Here is a 23800-nt window from a genome sequence, read left to right as displayed (position 1 = left end):
TCAGGGATCTCAGTCAGGAGGGGGCAAGGCAGGTTTGTGCTGGCAGTTCAACGACGGCCAGTGCAAGTATGGGACTGCCTGCAAATTTTTGCATGCGTGCGGGTACTGCGGTGGGACCTCCCATGGCTCCGCTCGGTGTTACAGGAGAGGTAAGGGTCGAGGTTCCGGTGGTTTTGGCTCGGGTTTTCGCCCCTTTCTAGACTGTTATCCGGACAGTGCCATGGCGACTCTGCTCACTGAGGGGTTTTCCGAAGGTTTCATCATCCCTTCCCTTCCCTACGTTGTTCCTTTTTCCCTCCGGAATCTGCGGTCGGCCTATCAGTTTCCTGCGGTCGTCTCTGAAAAGTTAGCCAAAGAGGTGTCCTTGGGCAGGATGGCAGGCCCCTTTTTGTCATCTCCTCTACCTGATCTAGTGGTGTCCCCGTTACGTGTCATCCCGAAGAAAGAGCCGAACAAATTTCGGCTTATTCACCACCTTTCTCATCCGCATGGTTTGTCGGTCAATGCTGGCATCAACCCCGAGCTCTGCTCGGTGGTGTACACTTCGTTCGATGCAGCGGTCGAACGGACGTATGGGCAGGGTGCGCTGATGGCAAAGATGGACATTGAGTCCACTTTCCGTCACCTGGTCCACCCAGTCAGCATGCGTTTGTTGGGATGTCACTGGGAGGGTTCCTTTTTTGTTTACATGTGCCTTTAGCTCTTTTTTTGAATGGGCGGTTCAGGACCTGGCGGGCGTGAGATCAGTGATACATTACCTCGACGATTTTTTGTTAGTCGGGCCTCCCGGGTCGCCCATTTGCTGTACCTTGATGGGAACCATGGAGTGGGTTTCGGGTCACTTCGCGGTTCCTCTGGCTAAGGAAAAGACTAAGGGGCCGGCAACAGCGCTCAAGTTTTTGGGAAACACTATTGATTCGGTCCGGATGGAGTGCAGGTTGCCTGAAGACAAGCTTGAGGCTCTGAAACTCGAGGTGAAGCCGGCTCAAGTCTTTAAGAAGGTTCAGTTGAGGGATCTTTAGTCACTGTTGGGCAAACTGAACTTTGCCTGCCGCATCATGCCCATGGGGAGGGTGTTCTGCAGGCGGTTAGCGGTGGAGGTTTGGAGGGACAAGTTTCAGGATAAAAAAAGTTCATTTCCATTGTGATAATCAGGCGGTGGGGACAGCCATCAATCAGGGGTCTGTCTCTTCTCCCCCTGTGGTTCGGCTGCTTAGGCACTTGGTGTTACGCTGTCTCTCTCTCTCAATTCTTGGGTGGTGGCGGTTCATGTGCCTGGAGTTCACAACTCAGTGGACGATTCTCTTTTTCGCCAGCAGTGGGAGCGCTTTCAGTTGTTGGTCCCGGAGGCGGCCGTGGAAGGCATAGCCTGCCCCCAACATCTATGGCGGCTGGTCTGAGGACGGCGGGGGAGCTGGTGCAGTCTTCGTTGGCCAGGAGCACGTGGAAGGCCTATTCATCAGCATGAAATGAGTGGGCGGTGTGGGAAAGAGACTGGGAGGGAGTACAGTCAGATCAGGATTGGGTTATGACAGTGATAGGCTAGTTGGGTTGTGCGTCGGCAGCGGGCTGGTCGATAATCGTTTCGTAGCGGCTTTGGCCTTTGGGTTCAAGCTGCGGGGGCTTCGTGATGCCACGAAGGATTTCCTGGTCGTAAGGGGTAAGATACGGCCCGATACCAGACGGCCGGTGTCTTATGGCTTATTGGACCGGATTGGGGTGTGTTTGGCTGCTGTGTGTCGGTCGGATGGAGAGGTGTTGTTGTTCCGGTTAGCCTTCTCGTGGTTTTTTTGGGGGGCCTTGCGGGTGGGGGAGCTGGTGTCCCCGTCGGCCAAGAAGGCGGGGGGTTTGTTGCGTGAAGATGTCTGGCTGGAAGAGGAGAAGGTGCGCCGGTCGAAAACGGACCCGTTGGGTAGGGGGCGTGATGTGTTGAGGTCGGTGCATGGGGCCTTGATGTGTCTGGTGCGGTGTCTGGAGCGTTTTCTGGTGTTTCGGGGGTCTGGGGCAGGTCCCTTTCTGCGGCACGAGGACGGTTCTTTTTTGTCGTGGTATCAGTTTATGCCGCTTTTTCGGAGGTTTTTAGGTGCCTTGGGGCTGGAAGGGGCGAATTTTGCCCCACATTCCTTCCGAATCGGGGCGGCTATGGAGGCAGCGAGTCTCTTCAATGAGGCTCCATGGGCTCCTCTTCAGCAGAGAGCACTGTGTCAGACTGAAAAGAAAACATTTCCTGCAGGACATACAGCAGCTGATAAGTACTGGAACACAAGATTTTTAAATAGAAGTAAATTACTAATCTATATAAAGCTTTCTGAAACCAGTTGATTTGAAAGAATAAGAATTTTTGCTGGGTAAACCCTTTAATCTTTCTAAAACTGAACTTCCTTCCCTCTAACCATTCTCAACCTGACATCTCACTCTGTCTGTGGTACTAGCATTACTCCTGTGCATCAAGCTTGATGTCTGAGGGTTATGCTAGACTCTGATCTATCCTTTACTCCCTATATTTAAGCTCTTTTCACCTTCATCTCAAAAACCTCTCCAGAATCCGCCCATTTCTCACCACTGACACCGCTCAGACTCTGACTGTCTCCCTGATCCACTTACATCTTGACTACTGTAACTCCCTACTAATCAGTCTTGCTTTCTGTAAACTCTCCCCTCTTCAGTCTATCCTGAAAGCAGCAGCCAGACTAAGGGTACTATTACACGGAACGATAATCGGCCGAATTGGCCCGATTCGGCCGATTATCGCTCCGTGTAATGAATGCAACGATCAGCCGATGACAACGATCATCGGCTGATCGTTGATATAGGTTAGACCCTATTTTCGTTGGGCGCCGACCGCGCACCGCTGCGTGTAATAGCGGTGTGTGGCCGGCGACTAACGATATACATTACCCATCCACGTTCCAGGGCTGCTCCTGCCGTCCGCTTCTCCCGGGGTCCCGCGCACGCTCTAGCTTCACAGAGGCCTGTCAGCTGATAGGCCGCTCAGCCAATCAGAGGCCGCGGCGGTCCCGGCCTGTGATTGGCTGAGCGGCCTACCAGCTGACAGGCCGCTGTGAAGCTATAGCGCGCACGGGACCCCGGGAGAAGCAGACGGCGGGAGAAGTGGACGGCAGGAGCAGCCCTGGAACGTGGATGGGTAATGTATGCCAGTTTAGCAAGGGCTGCAAGGACATTGGTAACGATGTCCTTGCAGCTCTTGTCAAACGATTATCGGGCCGTGTAATAGGCCCAGTAAACGAGCAACGATCTAGCAGATCGCTGCTCGTTTACAGGTATTATCGGGCCCTGCTCGGCCCGTGTAATACCACCCTTAGGGCCCTTTTACATGGAAAGATTATCTGACAGATTATCTGCCAAAGATTTGAAGATTTGCTCAATCAGATTTCGGTCTGGGGAATGGGCGGACCAGTCCATAGCTTCAATGCCTTCATCTTGCAGGAATTGCTGACACACTCCAGCCACCTGAAAACTCATAGTAATGCAAACATCACAGTATTGAAACAAGAACAGCAGAGGGAGCATGCGTTGATGCATCTAAGAGTCAATTTACACAGAAAGATTATCTGACGGATTATCTGCCAAAGATTTGAAGCCAAAACCAGGAATGGATTTGAAAAGAGGAGAAATCTCAGGCTTTCCTGTATGGCCTGATCCCTGTTTATAGTCCATTCCTGGCTTTGGCTTCAAATCTTTGGCAGATATCTGTTAGATAATCTTTCCATGTAAAAGGACCCTTATCTTCCTCTCCAGCCATTACACTGATGTCTCACCCCTGTGCCAGTCACTGCTGTGGTTGCCCATTAAATCCAGAATTCATTTTAAACTAGATTGGCAGAAGGCACCAGCAGGCGGAGACAAGCTGCCTCTATAAATTCACTGGAACACTTGAGATTTTTAAATAGAAGTAGATTACAAATCTATATAAAGCTTTCTGAAACCAGTTGATTTGAAAGAATAAGATTTTTTGCTGGGTAAACCCTTTAATCCATATAAAATATAAAAATCTCATATAACAACAAGAGAAAAACAGAGGTGGAGATACAAACTCTAAAAGCATTACTGGAGAATGACACAGAGCAGATGAAGGCCAAACTTCAAAGATACTACTTAGAACTTCAGGACATGCTGATCCATAACAAAAAGAAAAAGCTCCATAGACTGAGACAAAGAGGCCCCATTACTACGGCCACAATCCCTAGCCCGGTTCATCAGAATTGTGTGGTGAACCTCTCCTCCTACAAGCCAAACAAACATGAAATGTTCTCTCCAGAGGTCTTTCCTTTTGCCCCTCAAGAAACATTGACAGCATCAAACTCTGCAACGACATGGAGGAGTTCTTCAGAAAAATAAGACTGAGGGAATACTTCCATGACAAAGACCCTCCCTGCAACACGGATCCTGGTATTGAAAAGCTTATAAGGAAACCCTCTAAGAATTCTACTTGGACAACACGGCCTGGAACCAATTCAACACTTGATAAATACATTGCTTCAGAAACAAAGTAAAATCTGAAATCCTGGAGAAAAGAAAGAAACAAGTACATAACCTTACCCTACAAGTACATAACTTTACCCTGCAAGAACAGAAGGCTATCAAATCACTTAAAGGAAATCAGGACATAAAAATAAATCCTGCTGACAAAGGGGGCGCAGTAGTCATCATGAACACCAGTGACTATGTCCAGGAAGCAAACCGACAACTATCCAACCCCGTCCACTACTCTAAACTTGAAGGTGATCCCACAGAGGCCTACAAAAAACAACTCAAGGACATGATCAAGAAGTTTCCTATTAACATCCAGGAACAAATTAAACTGCTAATTCCAGAAGATCCCAGGCCAGGCTGCTTCTACATGGTCCCCAAGATCCACAAAGAAGGCAACCAAGGGAGACCCATAATCTCAGGCATTGGGACCTTGACAGAAAATATCTCTGGTTGGGTAGAAAATATCCTAAAACCCCTGGTCAGTGACACTCCCAGCTACATCCAGGACACTACTGACCTCTTAAACAAACTAAAAGCCTTAGGCCCACTACCTGACGACACCATATTGGCAACAATGGATGTGGAATCCTTGTACACTAACATCCCCCACAAGGATGGAATTGCAGCATGTTGAAAACACCTGGAGAAACAAGACCTCCCAATAAAACCAATTACACAACTCATTCAATTCCTGCTAACCCATAACCATTTTGCCCTTGGAGATGACCTATACCTCCAGCGAATGGGGACATCAATGGGTTCAAGATGTGCACCCCAGTATGCAAATCTTTTTATGGCAGAACTGGAAGGAGCATACCTATCCACATGCACCATCAAACCTATGACTTACATTCGGTACACTGACGATATCCTGATTATCTGGACTGCAGGTGAGGAGGCCCTGCTTAAATTTCATGAAGACTTCAACGACTTTCACCCCACCATAAACCTCAAACTAAGCCATTCCCGCAGTGAAATAAATTTTTGGGACACAACTATATGCATTAAAGACCACCAGATATTTACATCAATATACCGCAAACCGACAGACCGAACTGCTTACCTGAGAAGCGACAGCTTCCATCCCAAACATACAAAACAATCCATTATATACAGCCAGGCTATTCGATACAACCGTATCTGCTCAGAAAAAGCAGACCTGGACCAGCACCTCCTTAATCTTAGGACTGAATTCCTCCAATTGGGCTACAAACCAAACATGACGGACAAACAGATCAGCCAAGCAGCAGCCATCAACAGGGACACTCTCCTCACATACAAGTAGGCCCATGATGAACCCCGAGTGTCCCTAGTTGTCACCTACAATCCACAGCTGGAGATCCTACGAAAGATTTCTAGGGAACTCCAATCTGTGCTACACAAGGACAGCAGACTAAAAGAAATATTCCCAGTCCCCCCACTGCTTTCATTTCGGCAACCACCAAACCTGCGACAAATCATTGTCCACAGTGCTCTAAAAGCCCCAGCAGATAATGGCACCTCACCCTGCCTACAAAACCGGTGCAAAACCTGCACACATATCCATATCTCTGACAGTGTACCAGTCACAGGAGGTACACAGAAACAAGGGAACATTTTCTTGCAGATCTTCCAATGTGGTGTATCTGATCATGTGTGTGTGATGCCCCACTACAGGCCTCTATGTGGGGGAAACAGGGCAGAGACTGAGTCAACGTATGAACTCACACCGATTTACTATTAACAACGGCCGGACAGATCTCCCTGTGGCTGCACATTTCTCTGGAGAAGGACACACAGTAGAAGACTTGCGGGTTACAGTCTTAATGGGACATTTTAAGACACAAAGAGAAAGAAGGGAATGGGAATATAAACTAATGCTCAAATTTAAAACTTTGCAACATGGTCTCAATATCCATGCCAGCTTCATGTCGGCCTATGTGTGACCTGTTCTGGCTATAAAGACCATTAATTGCTATCAGGCCATTAATCTGACAACAATCAGATAGCAGCAAGAGCTTACTATCCTCTTGTCACGCCTCCCGAGCTTTAGTTTATGGACCTGTTGTAAGCAGACCCTGTGTATATTGCATTTTGTTAATTCTAAAGTTTCCTAAAATCTTTTGATGAGCTCTGTTTAGTGTGTATATAAGTCTGTGATTTTTTTAGTTCTGTATAGCATCACTTGTAAGCTTACAATCAAATATACTCAGTTAGCCTCCAAAAGGTATTGCCTGATTTCTTCTCTATTTTATAAATTCACAGCATGTAGCCACATGCACACCCTAGTGGCCAAAGGTGTCATTAAGGCATGGACCAGAAAAAGGAAGAAGATGCTTGAAGAAATAAAAGCGAGCAGGCCTAAAATTACATTTTACTTTTATTCTCTGAATCGGTACAAATATGAAAATACCTAATTTCTATACTTTGTGTGGTGTGTTACATATACACCATTTTTTGTTTGTTACAAAGAAGTTGTGTTTCTGCATTGTTATATACGGAGAGCCATTTTTTTCATTAACAGGGTTGTGCTTGTTTTTTTGAGGGATGACATTGAGTGGTTCTATTTTGTAGTACATGTGATTTTGATCACCTTTTATTTGATTAATTTGCTGCTTTAATAATGTGATTTGTTGTTTTTAATTTTTTTTTTTTTTTTTTTTGGTCTGTTGTCCCATTAGGGTACTAGACTGAGCAGGGGCGTAGCTAGGATTTATGGGGCCCCATTGCAAAAACTGTAAGGGCCCCCCTCCCCTATGCACAACACAAAGCACTGTCTCTGTGATGTGGCCAAAAAACAAAATCACTTGTGGCAAGAGGCAGAATCCCGCCTGCAGCCACAAGAGTGACTGGCAGAGCAGATAGCCAATGGCTGCTTGCTCTGTCACTACACTGTTTTTAACTATAGGGGCCCATTAGGAGCCCTTATGGTTAAATACATGTGTATAGGAGCAGACTACCTTATCCCTTAACCCCTTATGAACTGCAGTGTGTAAGTGACCCAAAGTTCAAAAGACAAGGAGATATTTGTTTTACAGCTGGTGCACTGATAACCCTTGACCTCTGCAGGGAGCTCTGCACATTTTCCTACTTGATAGACCAGGGGTTATCAGTGCAGTTAAGCAGAGATCTCTTTGTCTTCTGCCTATTAAAGTGACTGTACCACCAGGCTCAAACTAAAGCACTGGAGGCGGGCCGACCCACCCTTAGTGGGAAGAAACTCCAGCCCCTCCATGACGTGACTCCATTAGAATCAATGGAACCCTATCATAGAGGGGCTAGGGTTTCCTTTCACTAAGGGTGGGTTGGCCCTCCTCCAGTGCTTCAGCCTGGGCCTAGTGGTACAGTCAATTTATCCCTTTTTTGTGTTGCAGTATGTAAGTAAACATTAGGTCACTTACACACTGCAGTACATAAGGGATTAAGTAGAAAGGATGGGTCTTATCTTCTCCCCTGGGCCCCCCCTCCTGCACGGGCCCCATAGCAGCTGCCTACCCTGCCTCTATGGTAGCTACGCCACTGAGACTGAGTGGTCTCCTGATGGCATGTATAATACACTGCAGTACAAATCTGATGGCAGGTATAATACACTGCAGTACAGATTTGTCCTGGAGTGTATTATGCTTGTCTATATTACACTAAGAGGCATTGCCGATCAGACTCTGCCAGTGCAGGGCCTGATCACCTTCTGTAACCAGGGGATTGCAGGCCATTCTGAGGCTTCCACCTGCTATGGCCATTGGTACCCACGATCATTTTGCAGGTTACTCATGAAAGACAGAAGAAGACCCGTCTCTGTCACTCTGTTAGATGCTACATTTACACTGACTGCAGCCTTCAAAGGGTACCCAGCAATGTGTGGCAGATGGTTCCTGCTGCAAATGATAGCGGCACTGCTCCGTTGCTGGTGTCATCTTTGTGACTTTCCTGGTACATTGAATTGCGTTATTGCACATGCAGTCCTGATGTACCTGGTACGTTGGGCAAAATCCATTTATGGCCTGTCCACAGACCATTAATTTATGAATGTGGTGTAACCTCTATAAGTTAGTGGTGCCATAAGATTTTCTTAGAAAACTGCTTTAGGGTATATTCACACGAACGGGCTCGCAGCGAGATTCTCGCTGCGAGCCCGGCAGGTCCTGGCAGTTCCCATACACTACATACTTGCTGCGGTCTAAACGACCGCAGCGAGTATGTAATTATACCGCCCTTAACCCCTTCTGCTCCCGCCCGGCTCCCCCGCTGTAAGCATACTTTACCTGTCCTTGCTGCACAGGTCCGGCGTCCTGCTCTCCCGCCCGGCCAATCAGTGGCTGCGGCTGGGCAACACACTAATTGGCCGGACAGGAGAGCAGGACGCCGGACCCGTGCAGTAAGGACAGGTAAAGTATGCTTACAGCGGGGGAGCCGGGCGGGAGCAGAAGGGGTTAAGGGCGGTATAATTACATACTCGCTGCGGTCGTTTAGACCGCAGCAAGTATGTAGTGTATGGGAACTGCCAGGACCTGCCGGGCTCGCAGCGAGCCCGTTCGTGTGAATATACCCTTAAGAAGAACTCTTGCGTATAACTATGGCGCACTAAAAAATGAGGGGGGGGGGCATCTGTGAGTGTGATTTCCAGAAGTAAGGTTAAGTGCTGGAGCATAGACTTCATTCATACTCAGCATCTACAACCATTTTTGCTGAGCGTTCACAAGTCTAAATGTCCCCAAGCTGATAGTAGCCAGGACCGGAAGATCTCATTACGTGGCAGTATCCATTGCAAGTCAGATTTTCCAATTTGAATTCAAAGTTTACTTTTTATTTCTAATAAATATGCTTTATTAAAGGGGATTTTCACCAACGAAATTCTTTCAAGTCAACTGTGCCAGAAAGTGCCAGAGATTTGTAATTTATGTTTAATAAAACATCTCAAGTGTTTCAGTACTTATCATCTGCTGTATGTCCTACAGGAAGTGATGTATTCTATCCAGCCTGACACACTACTCTCTGCTGCCACCTCTGTCCATGTCAGGAACTGTCCAGTGCAGTAGCAAATACCCATAGAAAACCTCCCTTGCTCTCCTGACTGGAAAGAATACACCACTCCCTGCAGGACATGCAGCAGAATATAAGTACTTGAGATGTTTTAATACAACTAAATTAAAAAACCTCTGCCTGTTTCTGGCACCAGTTGATTTGAAACATTTTTTTTTGTGAACTACCCCTTTAATATTATGTAATCTGATTTATTAGGAGCAGGTTATACCGCATTCAATTTACTATATCTATATTTGTCTGTTTTTCTAGAATGGGAGGAATTCCAGCTGTGAATGGCAAAGGGGAACGTCTTTTACTGTATATAGGAATCATCGACATTTTACAATCATACAGGTAAGTAGTAGCTCAGGGCTTCTCAAACTTTTTGTACTCCTGTCTCACCAGCTAATCCATGTTGATGTTGGAGTCTTTCTAACAAACGCCTAATATCCCCTACTAATGCCAAACCAGCACCACAGTGCAGCAATAAAAACGTCTCTAGTGCAGCGCCAAATACTTTTCCACCAAAAATACTGCTTGATATGAAATAGAGGTCTTTGTTTTTTTCCCTCATTATTGTATCATTGTTAAGGCTATGTTCACACACAGTATTTTGCTCACTATTGAAATACTGTGTTTAAATTGAGCGGATGGCAGCCACTTAATGGCAAATAATGGCTGTTATTTTAAAACAACGTCCGATATTTGCCATTAAATGACAGCCATCTGCTCATTTTTAAGTGTTTTTATAGCCTTTCTATGTTTTTTTTTCAATCTACTCTTGGTTTTGGTTGCAAAATACTGAGCACAAAAACTGTGTGTGAACATACCGTTGAAAAGGATACAAAAATAAGTTGTTTTTTTTAAAAAATAAAGACCTATATTTCATTTCCATCAGGGGATTTGAACCAGAGAATCAACTGCTGGCTGGTCTCTAGACAGGTGAGTTACCCCTAGACCACAGCTTCAACACATTTGGGCTGAGAGATTCAACTATATCTGAGTGGTTCTTTTAGGGTCCTATTCCACGGGCTGAGCAGGGCCTGATCAACTATGTAAACGAGCGCCAATCTGCTAGATCGGTGCTCGTTTACTGGGCCTACTCCACGGCCCCGATGATCGTTAAGCGAGGGCTGCAGGGACTTCGTCACCGACAGAGCGCTCAGCCAATCACTGGCTGCGGCGGTTCCGGCCAGTGATTGGCTAAACGGTCTGTCAGTTCAGACAGCCCCGCTCCGAAGCTGCTGCGCTGCGGGACACCGGGAGGAAGAAGGAGAAGACCTGCAGCCCAGACAGGTAATGTATGATGCTGCTGAAATCGTCGGTCGATGCCGCGCACACCGCTATTCCACCGTAGTGATGCTCTGGTGACGAACAATGATTTTAGGTCTGAACCTAAACCAATTATCAGACGATGACACGATAATCGGCTGATCGTTCTCTCTATTCCACGGAGCGATAAACGGCCGAATTGGGACGATTCTGCCGATGATTGCTCCAATTCGTCTCATAATCGCTCCGTGAAATAGGCCCCTTAGACATAAACTGACTGCAGAGGACTGATCTGCAATCAGACACACTGGCTTATAGTTTGTGAGTAGTAAGGTTCCGGCACTCCAAAAATGGGTTAAAAATCCAAAATTTATTAAATCATTTTAAAATTCAGCTGAGCGTGTCATGCTGTGTGGCCAAGTGGACTGACGCGTTTCGCGCATGCGCGCTTAGTCATAGTCTGTATGACTAAGCACGCATGCCCGAAACGCGTCAGTCTACTTGGCCACACAGCATGACACGCTCAGCTGAATTTTAAAATGATTTAATAATTTTTGGATTTTTAACCCATTTTTGGAGTGCCGGATCCTTACTACTCACAAACCATTTACCTGCCGACGGACAGCCACCGCCAGGAACCGTGCACCCTCCTGCATATGCCGAGACCCTAATGGACACACGGGGAGGTGAGCTGAATTCCACTACCTATTTTTTGTCTATTACACTGGCTCATAGCTGAGCGAGCAGCAGGCCGGGCAGCATTCATTATTAATTAAGAAAAGGGAGGAGGAAGGAGTGGTGAGGTGTGCCAGAGTGGGGCACAAACAACTCCTCTTTGCCTCTTCAGTACAGTAGCTCACATTTGTGCATAATCCACTGCACAGAAAATTACCATACTCACTAGGGGACTGCCAGCTACAGCACACTGACAGCAATTTAGGTAGGGCTCGGGAGCTGTCAGATTCCCGTTAAAGCTTTATCCCAATCTCACTGGGAGATTTCCCTGTCCAAGTCCCCTCTCCATTTTTGCATGTAAAATAATGGCTTTTAGTGATAAATGTCAAGGAGTAGGATGTATAGAATAGAAACCATGCCCCTTGGTGGAGAATTTGTTAAGCAGATATTTTCGAAATCAGCAAGAGTTCTAAATAGTTGGAGCTGGAGTGATTTAAAGGGAATCTGTCAGCACCTGGGCCCTACCTAAAGTGCTGAAAGTGTGCTGTAGCTGGCAGTCCCCTAGTGAGCATGGTGTCTTTTGGTAATTTTCTGTGCAATGGATTATCTACAGTCTCCTACTGTAATGAATAGTCATAGAGGAGTTGTTTGTGCCACATTCAGTTTATGCCTGAAAGAAACACTCAGATATAGTTGAATCTCTGAACCCAAATGTGTTGGAGCTGTGGTCTAGGGGTAACTCACCTGTCTAGGGACCTGACAGCCGTTCATTCTTCAAATCAAATGGTTCAATTCCCTGTTGAACGTGAGTGGATGGCCGTCATGTAATGGCAAATAATTGCTGTTATTTTAAAACAATGGCAGTTATTTGCCATTAAATGATGGTCATCCACTGAATTTCAACAGTGTGTGAACATAGCCTTTCTGTGTTTTCAATCCACTCCTAGTTTTGGTTGCAAAATAATGACCAAAATTTTGACCAAAATAATGTACTTAGCAAAAATACTGGGTGTGAACAAAACCTTAAGAATAATACAATAGTGACAAAAAAAGGAAAAAAGAAAGACCTATATTTCATTTCCATCAGGGTATTTGAACCAAAGAATGAACTGCTGGCAGGTCTATAGACAGGTGAGTTACCCCTAGACCACAGCTCCAACAAATTGGTCTCAGAGATTTAACTATAGCTGCATGTGGGTACTTAGTATGTAGTGTCTCCAGATTAGTCACTCTCTGGGATTTGGTGGTTTTTCCAGATTAGGGACCAATTTGTACTTTCTCTGTAGAGGCTCTGGTATATTGTTAATTTCTCGAGTTGCCCTCAATGATGGCACCACCAGAGGTTGACACTCATGGCATAATAGGGACATGAAAAATGCAAAGGTTAAAAGGCCCCTCCCCAAAACACACTCAGTGAGAGATATCACTGTTTTTCAAAATGGGGTATCTTTTAAGAAAAACTTCTCTCATCTGGACATCAGTGTTTTAATTGGAGTAAGCTGCCTCCAGCGCCTCTAAATGCTGGTAGGACCTTACACATCACCATTCCTCTGCTGATGTTCCTTTGTTGTGGGGCCATCTCTTAATGGGTGGCTTCAGTTTTCTCAGCGGAGACTGCCCACTACCCTGGTGATTGTTTCTAAGGCTATCCGATTACTCTGTGGTTTTGATGAAGGCAATTACAGATGCTGCTCTGGCTATGGCCTACTTCCAGTGATGCTGCTTCTACATAATGGATGCTGCATATGAGGATTCTGATGTTCTGGCCTATTCCCCTTCCTCTTCCCTGCATCCTTCTGGGATTGGCTCACATCCTTTGGCTGGAAAATTCTACTTTCTGCATTTCCAATGATTCTGGATGCAGCGACAGAAGGCATGTCCGTCCATTTTGCTGGTGGTTGATCCCGGTGCCTTTCCATAAGAAGCATACAATCAGTGGTATCCAATGGCAAATGTATGACTTCATGCCTAAAATGGGTAGTTCCTCCAGAGACTACAGAGCAGAATTCTACCCCTGACCCAGAAAGTGTTTCTGGTGAAGGGATTTCTTTCTGGAGACGCTGTCTAAAAATACAAGTTATGCACCACTTCATTCTAGGAGAAATATGTGTTTGGCTGGCCATAGACAAAATTATTGATAAAGTGTCTTTTAAGAAGAAGGTTCTTTCAGAAGCTAAGTAGGGGCGGAAGCTTCCTTTTTTTTTAAGCAGAAATTTAAAACCCAGAAAAATAGAGGCAGAGGCAAGCCCAAATGGTGGGACAGAGGGAAGGACATCCTGCTCAATGCCAACCACCCTAACCCAAGCAACAGTGACTTCAGAGTGGATGGAAGGCTTAGGGACTTCAAGGAGTGGGGGGAAAATTCCACCTACACTTTAAGATTTTAAGATCAATCAAGGAGGGAATCAAGAAACTTGTGGCTATGAGTGCAATCATTCTAGTTTAACAAGAAGGTTATGGGTAATTTTTCCATCTTTTCCTTGTGAAGAAGCCCAATGGGTCCAGCTTGTCAATAATAGACCTAAAGCCGCTAAGTTGTCTAGTGTCATAATACTATTTCAAGATAGACTCCATAAAATAGTCATGTATATTGCTGGTAGCCTGGGCTCTGGCTTATTCAGAATCATTCATTAAAAAAACATTATCCTTATTAGGTGGAATCACAATCCATGGTCCTTAAGGGGGATTCACACTTTCTGTGACCACAGTCCGTGCATGGTAGATGTGCTACAGACCAGATTCACAGACTTCCCGTCATCATTTATCAATATGATGCCAGGAACTCCAAATCGTTTTAAATCTTTTGTGGTATTGTACTGACATAGCTGCACAGCTGTTTCAGTACAGTATTGCAAAGATTTAAACAATATATATGGACTGTGCACGGAACATGCAAATATGTCCTCAGATAGGAAGTCTCAGGATCAAGATCTCAGGAGAAGAACCTAAACAGAGGAGTCCACTGACTCCAGGCTCCTCCTGTCATGGCAACCACAGTCGCCAGCAAGAGAGGATGGGGAGCATGTGTTCTTCAGCACTCTTTAAGGGGATCTGTCAGTGAAAGTCTTCCATTGTCTGGTTATATGGGAATCTCTCCAAGTGTCTCTACATCTGGTAAGATGCTCATGTTCTAATACTTTACAGAGAACATTGCTTAAATAATCTTCTTTTGTAGAGAAGTACATTTGAAAAGTCTGACTGTGGTTCATCTGAAGGGCTCCTGCAATACCCAGGTAGACTTTCTAAGCAGGAAGAACATCTGTCCAGGAGGGTGGTCTCTCAGCAATGCAGCATTTAAGTTTATCACTGTCACGATCTCCGTGACTTACCCACCGATGCCACCAATTTGTCACGATCCTCGTGGCTTAGGTTCTAGATGCCAGCTTACAGGGTCACGCTGGACCCCCCTCTGTCAACTGCCAACCAGAACCTCCTCATATCTTGCTGCTGCCACCACCACACATCATATAAGGCTGACGTGACACTTTACCTTAAACACACCTAGCACAATAGAACAGAATATACGCTATAGAATTCCCAGAGTAACAACTCACCCTTGGTAATGCTCTTCCTAGAGTCATTGGATCGTTAGAACACAATAAGACTCTTATTAAAGTGAAATTTAATATCATAAAAAAGACAGTGCTTACAACAAAGGGTTATTTAAGAAAAATACAAGATAAAATACACAGACATATATATACAGTGAAATACAGTTCTTAAAATAAAAGGGAGAAAAAACAGAAGTTAATACATTATGCGTTGTTTTAGTCCAGTTGCCTGGGGAAGCACAATATAGGCCAGTCCATCCAACAAGGGATCCCCAAAGAAAGACAATTTTCTATCAGCCATTTCTGTCTTTAAAGGACTGTGAGAGACCCTCTCCCCACCCTCCTTTCTCTGATATCAGACAAGGCCAGGGAATATGGTAATGGCCTTTTACAACCCTGGGTTTATGACACCCTTGGTATTCTACCACTTGCCTCAAGATGTTCATATTCCAATATTTCTGCAGGTGTTTATCCTAGCAACGTCTCAGTTATACCATTCCCTCTGTTATCACCTCCTGCACGCGTACATACCAAACATGGTGACGGTTGGCACAATACAGTGGAAGTTATCCAAATGCTTCCTGTTCCCATGGGACGATAAGGCCACTTTTAAAACTGTAGGTTTGTATCAGTGTCCTGTGTACCTCTGCAAAAGCATACCTCTAGAATATGTGCAAATTCAATATTTCTGGAGGGGTCAGATGCCAGAATGGTGTTCTATGGGTGACCTCCGGTGTCCCTTACCTAACCTCTCTGGGTCTCTGGTTTGTGACAGACCAGGGTGTGGATTGTTTCTGTAAACACGTTTTTTGGGCCCTGGTGTTTATGACCCACTTAGTTCCTGGTCTCAGGTCTGGACACTAGATAATCATCACATTTGGAATTAGGAATCAGAAATGCTAGAAGGGCTGGATGAGTGACCTCTGTTCATAATGTTGAGCTCACAGGGGATATTGATCACCACAATCACCATTTCCTCATTTGGATCTGTTTGAAACCCTTTCAAACCACAATATTCCTGCTTACTTCTCCCTCCATCCCAGAGACTCGTCATTGTGGGCAGATTCATTTTCCCATGAGTGGAAAGTTCATCTGGTCTACACCTTCCATGCAATTCTGAAAAAAAAAAAAGTGAGAAACAGAAAATGAAGATACTTGAACAAATATATACATCATATTAACCTCTTAATGACGCATTAGAAGTCCCTTAATCTAACCCACCGCCCAGGCCTCAGCATAGCAATGGTGCTCATCCCGGCTCGATGATGGATTGCAATGGGTTCCGGCAGCCCAAAGCAATCCAGCACTGATCTAATCGATCAATTCTGTATACTGTGGTTATCTTTATGAGAGATAAGTGTAGTAAGAATAAAAGTTCCCCAGGGGAACTAAAAGTTAAAGTGTAAAAGATAATAAATAAATAAATTAATAAAAATGTCCTAGATGTGCTTAATCAGATTTCGGTCTGGGGAATGGGCGGACCAGTCCATAGCTTCAATGCCTTCATCTTGCAGGAATTGCTGACACACTCCAGCCACCTGAAAACTCATAGTAATGCAAACATCACAGTATTGAAACAAGAACAGCAGAGGGAGCATGCGTTGATGCATCTAAGAGTCAATTTACACAGAAAGATTATCTGACGGATTATCTGCCAAAGATTTGAAGCCAAAACCAGGAATGGATTTGAAAAGAGGAGAAATCTCAGGCTTTCCTTTATGACCCGATCTCTGTTTATAGTTTTTCTGGCTTTGGCTTCAAATCTTTGTCAGATAATCTTTCTGTGTAAATGGACCCTAAGACTCCCAGGCCGCTGTATTAGGGCATTTTTAGAAACCGACAATGATGCGCACACCTTGTAGAAAAACCAAAAAAAAAAAAAAGAAGAAAACTCCTATACCCCTTAAAAACTGACCCATCTCTCACCTTTGTTCCCGTTATCTATGTCAACCAAAGATGCCGTAGCCGAGGGGAAAATCAAGCTACACCCACCATTGTGTGTGATTGACATGCTCAGACCCTTCCTGTTTAAATTTTCAAGGATGGACTCATAAACTCATCAAGCCTATGCCGCAAGTGCAATGGCAGCCAAAAAAGAGAAGGAAAGGGTAATATCATGTGTATTGGGGGATGCTGTTGGCCATTGTATTGAGGGTGACTTGGAGCTCTGTGCACAGTGACATCCTCTCTCCCCAGGCGGCAGGCGCATTTACCATGCAGCTGATTGCGCTGGCTGCTTGGAGAGGGAGGATGTCACTATGCAGGAGCACCCACACCTTTTCATTGTGGGATCCTCAGGGAGTTAGGCATGGAGGTGGCAATATTTGGATTATGTCTGTACATGATAGAGTGAAGAGCAGGGGTGTCAAACTGAAATAGACAGTGGGCCAAAATTAAAAACTTGGACAAAGTCGCAGGCCAACCTTGATATTCATTGAAGCGCACAAGCAGCATATCTTGAACTTTTAGAGTGGCTTGCAGAATTCTTGGCACTGCCAGAGCGGCGTGCGTCATCAAGCACTTTGTACTACGATAAATTATATGGTAAATCCCCACAATGGTGCCCCATAGAGAAGTCAGTCCCCCCAATGGTTTTCTATATAGTGCCTCACATAGTTATAGTGTCCCATAAAGTAGCCAGCCCCCTTAATAGTGCCCCGTGTAGTAGCTAGCCTCTCATAATAGTGCCCCATGCAGTAGCCAGCCTAGGCCCTGAATGCCGCTGATACCTCTGCTGGGGACAGGGGCACAGTTGGTACTCTTGCTGCCTGTGGAGAAGGACCATGTCTCTGGTGCCCTCGTGCGGTGCTGCCCGCGCTTTATATCCTGAATGGAGCTTGGCTCATGTGCCTGAAGTGGAGGGGGCGGAGGAGCCAGATCTGCCTGCGGCCTAGATTTTAAGGGAACCTGTCTCCCCTGGACGGCTCCTGGAAACCACCCCACTCCTGGATATGGCCCCAATACTTACCCCTGCCAGTCCCGCCACGGAGATATGGCCGTATCCTTGCAGTGCGACTGGCATCAGTAGCATGACCAGCAGGATGGGGTAAGCATGGGGGCCATATTCAGGGGTGGGGTGGGTTCCGGGGACCGTATTCAGGGGTGGGGTGGGTTCTGGGGGTCATATCCAGGGTTCCCTTTAGCACATCGCAACAGATTATAGTATGGATGGTCCAGAAGACCGCCCATATTATAATCTGTTGCGATGTCCTATAGGTGGGCCAGCTCTAGGAAATACAATTGATGCCCGCAGGCCAGTGTTTGACATGACTGGTGTAAGGTCAATGTGTATAAAGGTCTCAGTTGGCAGAAGATGTCCATTCAGAGTCATGGTTGTGGATAGGTGTAGTGGCCGTAGAAAGCAGAATCATGATTCAGACATTGTATCTGTGGAGATTATGTAAGGTCAGTGGTCCCCTTTATATTGTAGTCAGTAAACTTTTTTTTGTCATTATTCTAGGCACTTGTAAGTCAAGGTAGTTATCCCAATATAAGGAGGTTAGTAGGTTGGTTTTACAGAAATCACATAATTCCCAAAATGACTAACTTTTGAGGCATAGGTCCGTTTTCTGAAAAGTGTGTGACATCTTAGATAACTGTGTGCACACTGTATATATATATATATATGTGTGTGTGTGTGTATATATATATATATATATATATATATACACACCATAACTATGGGGTTCATATTTAGGGTACACTTACTTAGGATAGATACAGGTGGGTGTCTATTGGTAGTTACAATAGCCCTGGTAAAGCGTGTGGGGGTGCCACTTGCGAGGGTAGAAAATGCAGAGATAGGTTCCCGTTTGACCCGGGGAAATATGATAGGTACTGTTTTGGGGGAGACATGTAGTGGTAGGCTGTATGAATAGTGTCACATACTTTCATATAAATTGAATAGGCTTCTTGAAATTACTTACATTGTGCCAGTGGATGATGGGGTCTGGTCCGGGTGCGGCATCGTCCAAATAAAGCGGGTAATGTGCGTCAATCTCCCTGGTGTCTGTGGCCTCTTCAAAAAGGGGGACCAGAGAGGGTGGAACTGGCGCAAGGGACTTAATTATACCACAGCTGTGCATGCTTAATATTGGTACTGAGGCCACTGCCTGTTAGGGCTCGGGTGGCAGTGACATCATACGTTGCCTCATGTGGTCAGTCTACGTTATTAGTTACGCATGTTTCCTAGGTTTTACGAGGCCAGATACAGCCCCAGGCAGGTCTGTATTAACAGCTGCTGCTGCCTTAGGCACTAAACCTGAGGACACCCCATCTTCACTCACCATTAGCATAATGATTTTCTAGTTTCTGATCATATTGATATCTGATCAGTCTTAGGCCGCGTTCCCACATTTACTGTTTGTCACCACAGCAGAAACCAGACCCTTATGTGGTAATCAATAGGCATTTGGCCATTTATCCTGGTAACATCAACCAAAGAAAAAATTGCAGAACTAATAAATGAATAACGCATATATTTCTATATTTAAATCAATAATAAATTACGTAATTAACACCATAATTTTCCTTGTGTAGCAGCCACACCCACCATCCAGCTGACTATCTGGCTCTATAAAGGCCGGACAAACTGTGGCCTGGAACATGCGGAGTAGTCACCCACCCAACACTGACTACTCCCAGTAAGAACCGTCCCGGATCAGCTGTCTGCAAACTATACTAACTATAAAAAAGGTGTCAGCCACTTAACTGCAGCTAACACAGCTGAATTATCGGCTCTTACTTTACCAAGGTCAGGTACCTCGGTAACATGTATCTGAAGAACCTATCTGCAATATATACACCATTAAAGACCTTCCCAGCTGCTGTCTTACAGTGGAAAATCCATTCTGCTTCCTTGCAGAGTAGTAAGTTGTCCAGGTCTCTTCCCCTTATGTCTATGACCTTGGAGATGTTATAGGGGTCATTGGGTGAGTGTCCCTTATGTGTAGGGAAAGAGTTTTTTTTCCCTGGAGTGAGTGATGTCACCAATGTGTTCTAAGGTCCTTCTGCTGAGTTCCCTTGATGTTTTTCCAACATAGGATTGGGGGCAGGGATAGGTGGCTAGATCTACCACTATGCAGGTTTTACAGTGCCTAATGGTATATTCCCTACCACCTAGTTGGCTATGAAAGATCTTAGAGGTGCAAAAATACTTGCATGCTTTGGGACGATTATCCAACCAGGTTCCTTATGTAGTGGGTGGAGCATAATGGCTCTTTGTTTGATGATTACCCAAATTCCCTCCCCTTCTGTAGGTATTCAGAGGTTTAGGAGGGATCATATCTCTTATAGCAGGGGTCCTCAACTGGCGGACCGCGGTCCGGACCCGGACCACGGAGGCCAGCTGTCCGGACCCCTGGTCAGACCTCCAAACCGCCCCGAATTCGGTCCGTTCTGGGACAGTTAGGAGGTCCCGCTCCCCACCGCACTGCGTCCCGCCCCATAGGCGTACTGTCCTTTGGTTGCAGTACGCCTGTGGGGCTGGGGGCAGTGTTGGTCCGGCCCCCGGCTGATACGCGCTCTGTAGGGATGTCCCGGGGATTCCCCAGCAGAGCGCGCACCAGTGACCTCAGTGTACGCCGTCAGCCTGCTCTACCGGAAGTACAGGACAGCGGCGTACACTGAGGTCACTGATGCACGCTCTGCTGGGGAATCCCCGGGACATCCCTACAGAGCTCATATCAGGACAGGAGAAGAGAAGACAGGCGCAGCGGGGGAGCGAGGTGCTAGGTGAGTTGGGGTTTGTTTGTTTTTTTTGTCTGGGGGCCATCCTATAAAGGGTAGAGCGCACAGGGGGGCTATATACTACAGGGGGAGAGTGCACAGGGGGGCTATATACTACTGGGGGACCTCACAGGGGGCTATATACTACTGAGGGAGAGCACAGGGGGGCTATATACTACTGGGGGGAGAGCACAGGGGGCCTATATACTACTGGGGGGACCTCACAGGGGGAGATCACAGGGGGCTATATACTACAGGGGGAGAGCACGGGGTGCTATATACTACTGGGGGGAGCTATATACTACTGGGGGGGAACTCACAGGGGGCTATATACTACAGGGGGAGAGCACAGGGGGGCTATATACTACTGGGGGAGCAACAGGGGGCTATACACTACTGGGAGAGCAACAGGGGGGGCTATATACTACTGCGGGAGCAACAAGGGGGCTATATACTACCAGGGCAGTAACCCCCTTTGTACCTTATATCAAAGGGCTGGTGAGAGAGAAAAAAATGCCAGTTTTCCCGCTAATAAGCAGCAATTCTGTATGTAAATAGTTGAACGTTTGTGAAACGATGTTCAGCTCGGACCTTCACCTGACTATAGACCCCGGTAAGTGGACCTTCACTAAAAGTTGTTGAGTACCCCTGTCTTATAGTCTCATTGCTTCTGAGAATGGGCCAATATTTTTCCAGAATCCCTCTGACCTGACTGGCAGCATTATCAAAAGTGCTGATGATCTGAACCTCAATGGTAGCGTTTGTGTTCTCCTTTGTTTTAGAGATTATAAGTTGTTGGTGCGGTTTACTCTGGGCAAATCGGTAAGTTAGCACAGGGTTGAGGTACCCCTTTTCTTTAAACCTCTGGCGAAGGCAATCCGCCTCCTCCTTTAAGTTCTTTTCTGTAGTACAATTCCACCGTATACAAAAGTAGTGGCCTTTAGGAATCCCTCTTCTAAGGCTCTTGGGATGATGACTTTCCCATTGAAGACTGTTGCCAGCAGTTGGTTTCCGGTAGGCCGTGGTATGGATTTTGCCATCTGCTTTTTCAATCATTACATCCAAAATATTTCGTCCTGGTTATTCTCAAATGTGAGCTCCAATCCAATGTTATTCTTGAGGCTTGTGATGAAATCCCTGAACCTTCGTGAGAATCCAGTCTAGAATATGAGGACATTGTCCATATAACGACCCCAAAATGCAATGCATTGTTGATATACTTCATATTCATTTCCGAAGACTATGGAGTCTTCTTACAAGCCCAGGAACAAGTTGGCATAAGTGGGGGCCACAGGGCTCCCCATAGCTGTGCCCCTGAGCTGGTGGTAGTAGCAGCCATTGAATAAGAAGTTGTGGGTGAGTATAAACATTAAAATGAATTCAAAATGAAGGTGATGTGGTTTCAAAGGTGGACACTTTGATATTTAGTAAATGGTCTGTCACTGTTATCCCATGGTCACGAGGAATTGAGCTATATAAAGCCTCAATATCAATGCTGCATACAATAATTCCTCCATAATGAAGTCTTCTAACTTGGAGAGCTACCGTGTTTCCCCGATAGTAAGACACCCCCGAAAGTAAGACATAGTTGGACTTTCGGGGGCTGGGCTAAAGTAAGACATACCCCGAATGTAAGACATAGTACTGTCAGAGGCTCGCACGCGCGCGCACACACACACACGCGCGCGGCCCGGCACGAGCGCTGCACGTCATGTGCAGGGACGCCGGTATTGGTGCGGGAGCTGAAGGAGCAGCAGGGCCCAGGTGACTGCCCGCACCGCCCCCGTCTGGTCCAAGCGACCTTCCCCCCACCCCCCGTGCGCGCACCTGTCCGCCCTCTCTGAGGCCCCGTCCTGCCGCACCGTCCATGCGCCCACCACCCGTCCGGTCCGGCGTCCCTGCTCACTGAGGGGAGTACAGGACAGCCGCCCTCACGTGTGTGAGCTGTGTGTGTTATCCTGCCAGCTGCAGCACATCCATTCCTCCTATGTTACAGTCCTGCACTGTTACTGAGGGGACTACAGTCATACACCCCTGTCCGCCCCCCTATACAGTCATACACCCCTTTTTCCCCCCCCCTATACAGTCATACACCCCTGTCCGCCCCCCTATACAGTCATACACCCCTGTCTCCCCCCCCTATACAGTCATACACCCCTGTCTCCCCCCCCTATACAGTCATACACCCCTGTCCAATATAAGACATACCCCAAAAGTAAGACATAGTGGGACTTTTGGGAGTAAAAAGAATGTAAGACACTGTCTTACTTTCGGGGAAACACGGTAGTTGATGTTGTACCTTATATAAGACAGTAGAGTGGTGGCTAATGGCTGTAGGATCTCATCCGGATATATTCCTAGGTTCTGGGTCAAGTTGTTAATACCGGTGACTATCGGTCCACACTTTAGTGGGTTCAAGCCTTTATGGACTTTGGTTAGTCATGAATTGACGTGCATCGGTATTGGGGATACAGAAATTCATAATGATGTTTATCAATGACGTTGTCATTATAGCTCAGTTGAGGATACCTTTTATCTCCTTCTGGAATCGTACGGTCAGATTCCCTTCCATTATCCTATAGCCCTCTCTTTTCTGTAGGACCACTAGGTACATGTTACGATATGCCAGATGATCAAGAACCACCAGATTCCCACCTTTATCAGCATTCTAGATAATAATTTCCCTGTTGTTCTTAAATTTCTTAAAGCGTAACTGTCATTTCAGGGCCATTTTTTTTAAAACATTAAATATCAATATTACAAGCGATTTTAAGAAACTCTGTAATAGGTTTTATAAACCAAAAGAGTTTCCTTCTGGACTGAAAAAGCAATCTCCCAGCCTCCCCCCTCACTGCAGAAGAAGCAGGATTTCTGTCTCCATTATGTGGCTATGGAGAGGGGAGGGGCTGTTAGGAGTGACTGAGCACGGAGCAGTCTTGCAAAGCACAACACCCTGCAATCTTCTCTCAGTAAGTTCATAGATAAGCACTGACCTTTCTGACCCCAGAATCATGCGGTTTAGGTGCCCAGAGAGTCTACAAACAGCTGACCTTCATGTCACCTCTTCCTGCTCCCTCATC

The 23800-nt window shown here is 46.1% G+C and overlaps 1 protein-coding gene across 8 annotated transcripts in view; it reads left to right on the top strand.

Moving 5' to 3' along the window:
* Positions 1–23800, top strand: part of PIP5K1C (phosphatidylinositol-4-phosphate 5-kinase type 1 gamma) — a 593211-nt gene that overhangs the window by 170651 nt on the left and 398760 nt on the right. For all 8 annotated transcript variants that reach the window (XM_069962589.1, XM_069962584.1, XM_069962587.1 and 5 more), the window contains one exon: positions 9766–9849. In XM_069962589.1, coding sequence (XP_069818690.1) covers positions 9766–9849 — 84 coding nt within the window. The remainder of the gene's footprint in view (positions 1–9765; positions 9850–23800) is intronic.

The sequence above is a fragment of the Dendropsophus ebraccatus genome, chromosome 3 (genome assembly GCF_027789765.1).
Source record: "Dendropsophus ebraccatus isolate aDenEbr1 chromosome 3, aDenEbr1.pat, whole genome shotgun sequence".
Classification (NCBI taxonomy): domain Eukaryota; kingdom Metazoa; phylum Chordata; class Amphibia; order Anura; family Hylidae; genus Dendropsophus; species Dendropsophus ebraccatus.
This window is presented reverse-complemented; position numbering and strand designations above follow the sequence as displayed.